Source organism: Patella vulgata, chromosome 6 (assembly GCF_932274485.2).
Source record: "Patella vulgata chromosome 6, xgPatVulg1.2, whole genome shotgun sequence".
In the NCBI taxonomy this organism is placed as follows: domain Eukaryota; kingdom Metazoa; phylum Mollusca; class Gastropoda; family Patellidae; genus Patella; species Patella vulgata.
In genome coordinates, this window is record NC_065884.2 from 48,386,684 (window position 1) to 48,400,751 (window position 14,068).

General features: G+C 33.6%; 1 protein-coding gene across 4 annotated transcripts in view; it reads left to right on the plus strand.

The window, feature by feature from the left end:
* LOC126823921 (uncharacterized) overlaps nucleotides 1-14,068 on the plus strand; it is a 65,854-nt gene that overhangs the window by 30,535 nt on the left and 21,251 nt on the right. For 3 of the 4 annotated variants that reach the window (XM_050552990.2, XM_050552989.2, XM_050552991.2), the window contains exons 10-18: nucleotides 4,989-5,107; nucleotides 6,287-6,419; nucleotides 6,813-6,901; nucleotides 7,082-7,320; nucleotides 7,943-8,117; nucleotides 9,473-9,657; nucleotides 11,593-11,688; nucleotides 12,406-12,481; nucleotides 13,147-13,248. In XM_050552990.2, the coding sequence (XP_050408947.1) occupies nucleotides 4,989-5,107; nucleotides 6,287-6,419; nucleotides 6,813-6,901; nucleotides 7,082-7,320; nucleotides 7,943-8,117; nucleotides 9,473-9,657; nucleotides 11,593-11,688; nucleotides 12,406-12,481; nucleotides 13,147-13,248 (1,214 nt within the window). The remainder of the gene's footprint in view (nucleotides 1-4,988; nucleotides 5,108-6,286; nucleotides 6,420-6,812; nucleotides 6,902-7,081; nucleotides 7,321-7,942; nucleotides 8,118-9,472; nucleotides 9,658-11,592; nucleotides 11,689-12,405; nucleotides 12,482-13,146; nucleotides 13,249-14,068) is intronic. The other variant, XM_050552992.2, reaches the window with a different exon arrangement.

A 14,068-nucleotide genomic window follows, 5' to 3' on the forward strand; every position in this document is an offset into this window, starting at 1 on the left:
ACCAGTATAGGACAAGTTAAACCACTTAGAACTACAGGTGTCTTGACTCAGTGACGGTCAATTTAAAGTTGTGTACATTTATTCCCACTATTATTTGTTACTAATATTAGATTGTTTCAATGGTTTGGCAGAGTACGGACAGTGGTAGGTTTTCTTTTATAGATCACTTACAAAGTGGCTTATACATTTCTATTGACTGGTATTTTAACTGTTTGTACAGGTATATGTCCTTGAAGAACAATGATTGATGGGCAGGTGTTTTATGGTACATGTACTGGCCCACTATAGACTGATATATTTGCAAAGCATTTTCTTATAGATCCAGAAATTATAGTTGACATTAAATCAACAGATATAAATGATATCAATTTTAACCTTTGTATCAATTACTTGACCAGTATTTTCATATCATATAAATTTTGTAACAGATATAGGGCTAGATATTCTCACAATCAGTATGCCCTCATGGATTTTCTAACTTCTGGTGCATTCTAGGCCCACAATATACAGATATTCCTCTCGATATCTACAAATAACAGTACAGCAATAATCTGTTAAGTATGTGGAATTACTTATTGTCCCCCGCCTTTCGAAGAAAGCAGGGGACTATTAAAATGGGTTCGTCCGTCTGTCTGTCTGTCTGTTCGTCTGTCTGTCCGTCTGTCTGTCCGTCCGTCTGTCTGTCCGTCACACTTTTTGGGACACAATAACTCTCTTCCTAATTGAGCTAGAATGTTCAAACTTGGTGTATGTGTTTATTAGGTCAATGCCTTGATGGAGTTCGAAGATGAGCATTTTCCGCTTAGGGTAAGCAGAGATAAGCAATTTGATTGGTTGATGCTTTGGGACACGATAACTCTCTTCCTAATTGGGCTAGAATGTTCAAACTTGGTGTATGTGTTGATTAGGTCAATGCCTTGATGGAGTTCGAAGATGAGCATTTTCCGCTTAGGGTAAGCAGAGATAAGCAATTTGATTGGTTGATGCTTTGGGACACGATAACTTTTAATTGAGCTAGAATGTTCAAACTTGGTGTATGTGTTTATTAGGTCAATGCCTTGATGGAGTTCGAAGATGAGCATTTTCCGCTAAGGGTAAGCAGAGATAAGCAATTTGATTGGTTGATACTTTGGGGCACGATAACTCTCTTCCTAATTGAGCTAGAATGTTCAAACTTGGTGTATGTGTTGATTAGGTCAATGCCTTGATGGAGTTCGAAGATGAGCATTTTCCGCTTAGGGTAAGCAGAGATAAGCAATTTGATTGGTTGATGCTTTGGGACACGATAACTTTAGTTCTAATTAAGTGAGATTGATGAAACTTGGTGTATAGTTTCATTACAGTAATACCTTGACTAAGTTTGATAATGAGCATTTTCTGCTCAGGGTAAGCAGAGCGATACGCAATTTGATTGGTCGAGACTTTGGAAAACAATAACTCTCCTACTTTGATTGTTAGACTATAAGTAAAGATATACTGTTTGATTGTTCAATACTTTGTAAAAGATAATTTGTGATAAATTTATATGTGTCCTCTAATTATTTTCCTATTTCGGCGGGGGACATCAGCCTCACTGTTGGCTTGTTTGATTCTGATTTCCGTCCGATCCTATGTTAGAGCTAAATCTGTCTATAGCAGGTCATTTTTATACGCCCACATTGAAATGTGGTCGTATATTGTCGTATTTAGCGATTTCCGATAATAACTGCCAGAGTTATGGCCCTTGATCACTTCAAAAAATCTTGTAGACGCTCTAGAATCTAAAGTTAATATCTGATTGACTTTAAATTTATACACAGTGTTTAAGGTCATGAGGCGAAGAAGTCTAATCATTTTCAGCGATTTTCGAAAATTACTTCCAGAGTTATGGCCCTTGATCAGTTTGAAAAATCTTGTGAACACTCTGAAGGTCAAAGTTAATATCCGATCGACTTTAAATTTATACACAGTGTTTAAGGTCATGAGACGAAGAAGCCTATTGATTTTCAACAATTTTCGATAGTTACTGCCAGAGTTATGGCCCTTGATCACTTCAAAAAATTATGTGGAAGCTCTAGAGGTCAAAGTTAATATCCGATTGACTTTAAATTTATACACAGTGTTTAAGGTCATGAGACGAAGAAGCCTATTGATTTTCAGCGATTTCCGATAATTACAGCTAGAGTTATGGCCCTTGATCACTTCGAAAAATCTTGTTGACGCTCTAGAGGGTAAAGTTAATATCCGATTGACTTTAAATTTATGCACAGTGTTTAAGGTCATGAGAAGAAGAATCCTATTGATTTTCAGCGATTTCCGATAATTTTTGCCAGAGTTATGGCCCTTGATCACCTTGAAAAATCTTGTGGAAGCTCTAGAGGCTAAAGTTAATATCCGATTGACTTTAAATTTATACACAGTGTTTTTAGGTCTTGAGACGAACAAGTATATTGATTTTCAATGAATCTTTATGACTTGAACAGCTAAATCCATGATGTTAAAAGTTTCGTATGCTAAACGTTAGCATGGCGCAGAACTTTATAAAAACCGAACAAATTCTAATGGTTTTCTGATAATTACTTAATGAGTTGTTACTCTTAATCAGATTTTAATGTATTATAAACGTTTCATTACCGAAAAAAGTAAAAATATGCGACAACTCTTGTTGACTGCCTGGACGATATAGCTGCTGTGGGCGTATGTTTCGTTGCCTGGCAACCTATCTTTCTAGCTTCAAATGTTCCACTTTTATTCACATGACAAGCCTATAAACAACTCTCTAGAACATTGTATGGTTGAGATATATAATGGGTTAGAACACACTCACCAAGTTGATGTTCAAATGGATTATCAAGACTATCTTGTCAAAACTTCAAATACTCTTAACTTTGCTCAAAATAAAGTAATGTGACTGAAATTTTCAATATGTGCATGCCTCATTATCGATTTTTAAACTGTTATAGCAAGAACAGCCATCTCTTAATCTAAATCTTACATAATGCATCTTTAAAAATGCATGATTGCTTTAATTGCCCCTAAATGGAAACTTTCACTATTGACCGTCTTCTACTGCAATACAAGGTGTTTGACAAGTTAACGTCATAATAACACAATAATACACACTCTAACTGTGGGTTGATAAAATACCCATACCTCATCCCATTAGATGAATAATCATTAAACTAATAAACATGGTACCAATAAGCAAATCAGTTGGCATCAAACCAACGTGCAGACCAAGAATGATGATTGTGGATTCATGTCTATATTTTCATTTTTTGTTATAGAGGTCTACAGATTCACAGGTCCCAAATATCTGACCCAGTGTCGCTCAATGGCTTATAAATATAGTGAAAGATTTATAGCTTTAAGACTGTTGTAGTCCTTATAGGCCTATCATTTAGTAATGCTGTTTTGTATAAGATATATTCAATTCATTTTTTTATACAAGCCCATTTCAATATGGGCATATAAAAAATGAATTGACGAGACAATTTCCTGTGAACACTATACAGGCTACATTTATTATCTGATGATTTTGAAATTATATGTTTACATTAGTGAGACAAAGAATCCTATCTAATTTCAACTATTTCTGCTAATTACTTCAAGAGTTATGGCCCTTGTTTGACTTTGTGAACGCTCCATCGACTAAAGTTGTCGTCCGATCTGTATTAAATTATTTATAGTAAAAACGAAGAAGCTTATTGAATTTCCGTTAATAACTTTTAGAGTTATGTCCCTTGTTTCACTTTAAAAGTTATCGTCCGATCTGTTTTAAATTTACATGCATTATTTAAATTAGTAAAACGAAGTAACCTATTGAATTTCAGAAAGTTCTGTAAAAAACTTCTTGAGATATTGCCCTTGTTTCACTTTATTGAACCTTGTTAACGCTCTATCGACACAAGTTCTCGTTCGATCTGTATGAAATCTATATGCATTATTAAGATCAGTAAAACAATGAAGCCTATTGAATTTCAACAATTTCCATTGATGATGCCCTGAGTTATGGCCCTTGTTGAACCCCTTTTGAACAATCTAATGACAAAAGATTTCTTCCGCTCTGTTTTACATTAGTAAAACAAAGAAGCTTATTGAATTTCAGCAATTTCCATATATATTTCCTACACTTATGGCCCTTGTTTCAATTTGTTGAACCCTGTGAATGCTCTAACGACTAAAGTTATCATCCAATCGGTATTAAATTTATATGCATTATTTAAATGAGTAAAATGAAGAAACCTATAGAATGTCTGTTAAGAATTTTATGGCCTTTGTTTCACTTTTTTGAACCTGTAAATGCTCTATCGTTGGAAGTTATCATCTGATCTGTTTGAAATTGATATCATTTAGCACTACCGGAATCCCTTGCAAACTACTATAATGTGAAAGGACTTACAAAGTTATGATACATTGAAATTTCATTGATCTATGCTGCTCATCTTTTTTTGGTAGCAGAGAAACCTTATGGACCTAGTTTAAATCTGATTGAATCCAAGTCGAGGGATTAGCGTTGCTATTTTGATTTTGTTTTCTAAATTAAATGTTAAATAATCAATCTGAGTACGTATTTAGTGTGTATTACACCGTGAGAAATTTCATATTTTAGCGAAAATGCAAATTATACATTAAGCCTTTAACTTTGAAATTTTAGGTTTATTGTAAACAGTTTAATTGAAATAGTTTACCAGTAGTTTAAAGTTGAAATAGTTTACATGTAGTTTAGTTCGAAATAGGTATTTTTAAATTTGATATAGTTTACTTTAAAGTTGATGTATAGTTTACCTTAAAGTTGATGTATAGTTGATGTATAGTTTACTTTAAAGCTGGAATAGTTTACTTCAAATTTGGAATTGATCAGGTTGGAATAGATCATTTTGAAGTTACAATTGTTTTCTAATACGGTAAAAGAAGACAGTATTTGTATTGACATTTTCCTTTTTGTAATTCAGAAAGCTACAAATATGTATACTATTACTTTTCACAACGTATGTTTATATTTTTAGATACACAACAACAAAGTAGCCGCTTATTTGGCGGTGGTCCATCAAGGGCTATGATGGTAAACCGTTCTTACAGAGAGGAATTTGAACCAGGTCAAAATGAAGTATTGGAAAGAGATGTTGTAAGTAATCAATTTTGCACTATTATTTACAATTTATAATGTTTTTGTTAAAAAAATTTATAATGTTTTTGTTAAAAAAACTTGCAATCTTAGTTAAGGCCGATGATTTTAATCTGAGAATATCCTCAGATATGAGCTTTATTTATTCTGTATCACTGTGAACTTATGGAAATGATTGATACATTATTATGTTGCGAAACTCTGCTTTAACATCGTTGAATGTATATATACTCACTGACACGACAGAGTCAGTTCACATCAGCCTACCTCTTTTTTTCTGCACATTTATTAAAGTTTACTTCTTAGCCTCGCTAATATCTATATGGGTGGAGCTCTTTTGAAGGGTGGAGCTCTTTTGAAGGGTGGAGTTGTTGACTCTCCTATATAAATCATGTTCTTATTGTTCTCTTATAATAAATGAGATTAAAAACATTAAGTGTATTACTGCTTTCATTTACGCAATATTCAACGCTAATGATACATGTAGATCATAAAATAGTAAGAATTCTAATTTAATCGTAGTTAAACATTACATCTACAGATATCTATATGAAATGTAATGCAAGCCATAAATAGCTAGTTGGTGTGCATTGTTAGGTTGGTCTGTAGTTGATCTCCATTATTTATACATTTCATGGGAACGTCAATATTATACACCCATGGTATTAAGCTGGAAAAATAATGCTAATATTTTTTAGACTATAATCTATTTTATTGTGTTATAAATGTAGACCCAAATCCTTTTTCACAAAGCACTTTGACTTCAGTATAAAAGAAACATTTAACTATACAATTCTATTGAAATTAAGTGACTTTATGTATGCTTCCTGAAATATACCCCTTAATCTGCAGCAATGTTATTTTAAAGCACAAATCAGAATTCAAAGTTTCACATTTCTTTGTCACAATGTCTATTTAATAGCATATGATCTGGACTTTATAAAGATGATTATGACTTCATTTCACTTTACATCCTGGGATGTAAATGTAATGAAGTAATAAAATGAAATGGGTTTAACGTCCTACTGTTTACTCCGACTGGGCTAATACAGACGAGTTGCTTGAAGTAGGTGACATATACTGATGACATGCCATCTTTCTGAAAACTGCAAAAGGCCTCAATTTTACTGACTATATCAAAATGTATCCCCAAATCTATATTGAATTTATATTTTACAGCAATTATTAAATCACTGTTTTGATGACATAGAAAAATTTGTGTCAAGGTTACAGCAAGCAGCGGAATCATATAAAGAATTAGAAAAAAGAAAAAAAGAGAGAAACAGTAAAGATAAAAGACGTATGGCAGGAGGTGAGTCTTCTCGAAGGCCATGCAAAAAAAAAATATTCTGGTTTTCAGATAATACCACCTCACTTCAAAAGCTCTGTATTACCTGTTTTTATTTTAAAAAAATAACAAACTCATTAATTACTGCACGTAAATATTTTATCTTGTTTACAGGAAGTAAATCTATAAAGAAATTTGAATATATAGTCTCATTGATCAAGTACACAACCCTGATAAATGTTAATGTCAATCATAATGGATAATTATTGGATGCATTGTTTGTATTGTATCCAATATCAACAGTTTATTAGAATATTTGTTATACTCTAATACAAAGGTTACTGGAACAAGTTTTATTGCGCTTATTAATATAATAGTAAGCAATGTTTAATGTAATGAATGATATTGCTATTACAGAAGGAATTATGGGTTTCCGTGCACGACCACCACCAAGTTCAGACTTCACAGATATCTTCCAAAAATTCAAATTATCATTTAATTTACTGGTAAGTTGAAAATAAGTATTGATTAGTATTTTGGATCTAAAACCATCTCACATTAAAACATATAATGTTTTCTTCATTTAATTAGTAGCCTGTTTTGGCAAATAGATTGGACTTATTGTTGTAAAATTAATTTTGTCGCTAAAAAAAAATGTAATGATGTACCTGTCTTTTTTTTTATAGGCTAAACTAAAAGCACATATACACGATCCCAACGCTCCAGAATTGGTCCACTTTTTATTCACACCCCTCAGTCTTATATATGAAGCTAGCCGTGATCCAGTACATGGTAATCAGAATCTAGCAGAGGGTGCCATTGCTCCTATACTTACATCTGACGCTAAACAGCTGTTAGTAAATTGTCTTACATCTAAAGAAATAGAATTATGGAGAGCTTTAGGTTCTACATGGACAACTAGCAGGTAATTAATCAGTATTGAAGTTTACACTTTGAGAGTTGTTGGTCCATCTGTTTCTGTGTGGTAAGTCGAGAATGGAAGGTCGGGAATGCTGAATATTGATCAGGTTTGGGTTAAATACTGTAACCTCTATCAGGTTAAAGAGGGTTTTAAGAGAAAAGGGAGTGTAATGCCAAATACCAATAGAGCCCTCTTGTGGCTCCAATGCTTGACGGCAAATTTAAAACAAAACTTGTTAAAAAAAATATAACCTTTAAGGTCTGCGGAAAATGGTGGGTAAATCTGGAAGTTTTGAAAATCAATAGGGTGCGTTCTTTCGTGGGCTTAGTGCTTCACACTAAATTCAGTTAAAAAATGTAGCCTCTATCACGTTATCAAGGTTTATGGAAAAGCGGGGATTACCCAATGATGATGTATTTTGGTACACTAAAATTTAATAGGGTTTATTCTCTCATGACCTCAATGCTTCACACCAAATTTTGAATTTTTTTTTTATTAAAATATGCTTTGTCTTGCAGGTTTCTGCATGTGGCATCACAAACACAATCTTTTATTTTGTGTTGTATTTCTTTCACTAGCTCTCTCTGATCATGTAGGTTAAAAATAATATGTTTGATTATTCTAGAGATGAATGGAAAGGCTATGTACCAAATTACACACCAAGATTTTATGATGGGTGGCAACCAGCACCAGGACCCATGGAGAATGGATTTAGAAACCATCCAGACTTAGAATCAGCAGCCTTAGCTCAAGCAGCCCAAGCGAGAAGTCGTTATGAAGAGGAACAAGCAAGGTCTTTTGTAAGTCAACACAAACATTTTATCTTGGTGACACACAATAATAATGTATTGGAAAGAAAATTGTTAATGTTCTTTCATCAAAGACTAATTATTCGGAATATACTGAGATAATTGTAAATCTTAATTTTGATTAGATGACTAGTGAACTTATTAAACCAATGAAAATAATCCCCCTATATATAGGTTCATCCTTTCCTTATATTCACCCCGGGAAATTGTAAGAATTGGTACTGTTAAGTTTTGTTTACCTTTTTTTTCTCCTACACCTTTGGAAGAAAGCAGGGGACTATTAAAATTTGTCTGTCTGTCCGTCACACTTTTTGGGACACAATAACATTGACTAAGTTCGATAATGAGCATTTTCTGCTCAGGGTAAGCAGAGCGATAAGCAATTTGATTGGTCAAGACTTTGGGAGGTTTGATGGCCGAATGGTTAGCATTGTACGTGACAAGGAGTACTGTCGCCTGTCCATCCTTGTGGGTTTTTTCCGGGTCCTCCAGTTTCCTCCCACTGCTAAAGACCCCTACGCACAAGCGAATTATTGAAATACAATTGAACCATATGTTAGTCCCAAAATGTCATACTTTGTGCCTATTGGACGTTAAACCCTATTTCTATCACTAATTGAGCTAGAATGTTAACACTTGGTGTAGGTGTTTATTATGTGAATGCCTTCATTGAGTTTGAAGATGAAAACTTTCTGCTTAGGGTAAGCAGAGATAAGCAATTTGATTGGTTGATGCTTTGGGACACGATAACTTGAGTTCTAATTAAGTGAGAGTGATGAAACTTGGTGTATAGTTTCATCACATCAATACCTTGACAAGCAATTTGATTGGTCGAGACTTCGGAACACAATAACTCTTCGTCTAATTGAGGTAGAATGTTCAAACTTGGTGTAGGCGTTCATTTGGTGAATACCTTGATGAAGTTCAATGATGAACATTGTCTTCTTACGGTAAGCAGTGATAATCAATTTGATTGGTTGATGCTTTGGGGCATGACAACTTTGGTTATAATTAAGTGATGTAGATGTTCATTAGGTGAATGTCTTAACTGAGTTCAATGATGAACATTTCCTGTAAAAGCTAGGCAATTTCATTGGTCGATGCTTTGGCACAAGATAACTTTGATTCTGTCTGATAGAGTGTGATGAAACTTAGTGTATAGTTGATAATCAGTTTGATTGCTCGATGCTTTTGAAAAAGATAAATGTGCAATTAATATGTCAACTTTTTATTTCGGGATTTCGGCGGGGGATATCAGCCTCATTGTTGGCTTGTTAAGTTACATATGGATGTTTTGGTGCAGTAAATCTTAGCTTATCTTACATTAAGATATCTTCAAATTTCAGGTTTCTGAACGAGTTGTTCCATTCCCTCCAGAAGAAGACAGAGGTGTAAGATATGGTCGTTTAGGTGATTACCAGCGAAGGGATTTTGATCGACCTAGTCCTCGAGCCCCTACCCCACCTAGACAAGCTATGGGCAACCCAGCTGTTGCTGGCTATAGAGAGTATGTTGAACAACATATAGAGAGGTACACAGATATCAATCAACAGCTCATACCATCATATAGAAATAGACAACATTTCGTTTGGATTTTATTTTTGTTTACATAGAATGCTTACATAAATTTTAATTTAATTTCTAGAAAACTTTTGTTTCATCTCAATCTCTGTTTTTATTTTATCAAGCTGTTGATTAGTATTATTGTGTTAACCGCCATTTTTTTCTTTATAATTTCTTGCATCTTTTCAATGGTAATATTTGTTACTTGGAGCATTTGACTAGTAATTGGCAGATTATGTTGAATGCTATCCTTGTCTTTGCTTTAATGCTAGAATGATTTAATATGCTGATGAGAAAGGTAAGAATCTCTATATTTCAGAAGAAAGCATCTTTATACATATATATATCTTCTACAAATTTGGTATAACCTAAAAGTTTTTATATGTATGCTTTACTGCAAGGAATTTCTAATGCTTTGTCTTTATTCATTGTTTTTAATATGATTTTGTATTTGAATTCCTACTTCTTTCAAAGTAATAGTTTAACTGTCACATCTGTTATTGTACCCCGCCTTTCGTAGAAAGCAGGGGACTATTAAAATGGGTTCATCTGTCTGTCTGTTCGTCCGTCCTTCTAATTACTAATTGAAATAGAATGTTCAAACTTGGTGTAGATGTTTATTAGGTCAATGCCTTGATGGAGTTCGAAGATGAGCAATTTCTGCTTAGGGTAAGCAGAGAGAAGCAATTTGATTTGTTGATGCTTTGGGACACAATAACTTTAGTTCTGATTAAGTGAGAGTGATCAAACTTATATAGTTTCATGAGATCAATACCTTGACTAAGTTCGATAATGAGCATTTCCTGCTCAGGGTAAGCAGAGCAATAAGCAATTTGATAGGCCAAGACTTTAGAACACAATAACTCTCCTTATTGAGGTAGAATGTTCAAACTTGGTGTAGGCGTTCATTAGGTGAATGCCTTGATGGAATTCGATGATGAACATTGTCTGCTTACGGTAAGCAATTTGATTGGTAGATGAACATTGTCTTCTTACGATAAGCAGCGATAAACAATTTGATTGGTTGATGCTTTTGGGCACAATAACTTTGGTTATAATTAAGTGAGAGCTATGAAACTCCAAGTATAGATTCATTATATCATTACCTTGGCTAAGTTTGTTGAGAATTATCGGCTTAAGCTAAGGACCAATAAGCAATTTGATTGGTCAAGACTTTGGAACATAACAACTCTGTTGGTAGAATGCTTAAACTTAAAGTTTAAGGTGTTTATTAGGTGAATCTCTTGACTGAGTTCAATGATTAACATTTCCTGCTAAAGCTAAGCAATTTATTTGACTTTGATTCTGTCTGATAGAGAGTGATGAAACTTAGTGTACAGTTCATCATCAGTTTGATTGCTAGATACTTTTAAAAAAGATAAACATGCAATTAATGTGTCTATCTATTTATTTCGGTATTTCGGCGGGGGACATTAGCCTCAATGTTGGCTTGTAAGGCAAAAATAGTACTTGACCAATATCTTATAGCACTGAGACTTCTCATATTTATCTTTATGGAATGAATTTATGTTATGTATTCCTTGGTGACTCTTTGAATTATTTAAAAATAATTATGAGTGTTGGAATGAAGAATAAATTAGACAGTTTACACATAACATATTTTGCACCTGTTAGACAGTAATTTTTTAAGCTACAAATCAACTGTTATAGTAATATTGAAGAAAGGTACCATCATACCTCACTGAATATGTACAGGTGAATTAAGGGCTCAGAAATTCCCTTTTTATCAAACAACCAGGTTCATTTTTTGTTGAACTTAACCAAGAGCAATATCTGTCTGAAGTAGTAGAAAAAATAGCTAGGAAATTTTGAACTTATAAAACCTGTAGACTATTTTTGTTTCAGTTTGGATTATCATGTTTACTTTATTTTACTCCAACAGAAATATTCGTGCTCAAGAGAATCATATAAGACCTGAACCATCATACCAAGATGAAAACTCAGCTTATATTGCAGAATTAAAGGCCTCGGGACATCAGTAAGTCACTGGATTACTTTCAATGTCTCCGCCATGTGTTTAGAATACTTGACACAACTTAAATGTCTCTGGTTCAGAACTGGCTGTAGACCAAGAAGAACTTTCTGGTTAAAAGGAACATCTAAGTGGTCATCAGTCTGAGAAAACAAACCCAAGCAATCTTATTAAAATTTCATTTTGAATATATTTATGCTACTAAATTATGGTATTGGCTACTGTTCACAATACCAGAGTTCTGTGTATAAGAGTTATTTGTATTAGCCAAATGATCTGAAACCAGTAGGAGTCTAGCCAATAAACAATGCCACAATTACCGTGATTCTTAAGAAAAAAGCCTTGGATACCAATACAGACAATTTATTGAGTGAATTTGTGTCATCTGGATAGACAAACTAACTCAGTGGGTAAGAAGCTGGTGTGCTAACCAAGGTTTCTGTGATTTGATCCCTGTGTTGGCAGATAAAGTGGTCTCCCCCTTGTCAGTGGTGCAGGACTGACTACCTTGCGTATACTCCATCTTTAAAGCAAATGTCAGATTCAATAGATCAAAACATCAGAAATGAAATGAACAAATTTTAAGCAGATTGAAAAATAGTGTACAAATAGTAGTCTATGCACGTAATTGTAAATGATAAATGAAAGTGAAACATTGCTTTGATGGCAAAATGAATGAGTTACGATGCTGTTATATTTTGATATGTTATTTGTATGTTATAGAGTATGCGAGGTGATACATGATAGAGAAGGGAGAAATAGTAAAGAACTTTCATTAAGAAAAGGAGACATTGTTGGTGTAAGTATATATGTCATTCTCAAATTAGTCTCCTTTACTTGGATAAAAGTTGATAGAAATGATGTAATTTCTGTGGCTTGATAAATGAATTATGTGCGCAGTCATTTGGGTACATCGATTGGCCCATTCTGTGACTTCTCACTATGACTATAATTGCAAACGAAAAGCCAAGGTCTTGTTTACACATTCTCGCTCTCATAAAAGAATTCAATATATGAGTCAGCTGTAGCACTGCTGTCGGGCAAAATTTCCCTCATAGCATACTGCATGGCATATGCCTGTCTTCATTAGCACAGTCAGAGTAGGACGTTAAACCCCATTTCATTTCCTTCTAGATCTTTGCTGGCAGAGAGAGATGACTAGATCATCGAAACTAGTTTCTAATAATGCTTGTAAGACACCTTGGTGTAGATGCATATATAATGAATGGGTGAAGGAGTTTCCCATCTTCCTAGGAAAGGGTTTTAACTCAAACAAATTGCCATCTGACTTGTATAACTTTCAGAGACACAACTGCTTTGCTACACTTTTGGTGATCTATTGTTTACAATACAGTGAAAATGGTTAAGCTGATGAATAAATTTTAAATTTTATACATAGATTATGATACATGAAGTATTAAGCCTTTGTATATGAACTATACATAAAATAATCTCGGTTTTTAGGTAATTGATAATAGCAGAAATTGGTGGAAAGTAAGAAATATTGAGGGAAAAGTTGGATTTGCTCCGTACACAATAATGAAAGAATTAAAAGATGATGATGAGGTATATTTTTATACACAATTATACATTTGAACATTTTTATTCACAAGACGTAAAGGATAATATTGGAAAAATAATAAATCATGTGTCACAAAAACTCCACTTCAGACCTTAGTTTGATTTTCATCTTTCATAATGGCATTCAAATATAGCAACAATTGACCACCCATAAAAAGATCTTCTGTCTATTCATGTCTGCTGTCAAAAAAACCTGTTATCAAATTCACGCCCTCTTTTTTTCATTCCATAATATCAGTAAACCATATCTATCATTTTATTAAGTTGTAGAAAATATATTGTATTATTACATTTCTTTTTAGCCCTGAACTATTATGTCTGAATTTTAACGTTACAGGGTCGACTATAGATATCAAACAGTACTTGTAAATAGTTTATTGTATACTAGGTAAATAAAGATAGATCCTGTTTTCTATATGTTACTGGTGTGATGGGTGTAGTACAAATAGATTATGCTTTTATATGAAATAATTCCTATGTTTGATCAATGTGGTGACTGTTATTATTCATAGGTTTGATGCCTTAACCAGGTTACTGCTAGATTATGTGTTAATCAATTAACATTCATCATCCATCTGATTAAAATTAGATAATATTCTATTCATTTTTATATGCCCACATTGAAATGTGGTAGTATATTGTCGTCGCTCCCGTCCGTCCGCCCGCCCTTGTGGACGCTCTAGAGGCCAAAGTTAATATCCAATTGACTTTAAATTTATACATAGTGTTTAAGGTCATAACACTTTGAAAACTCTTGTGGACGCTCTAGAGGCTAAAGTTAACATCTGATTGACTTTAAATTTAT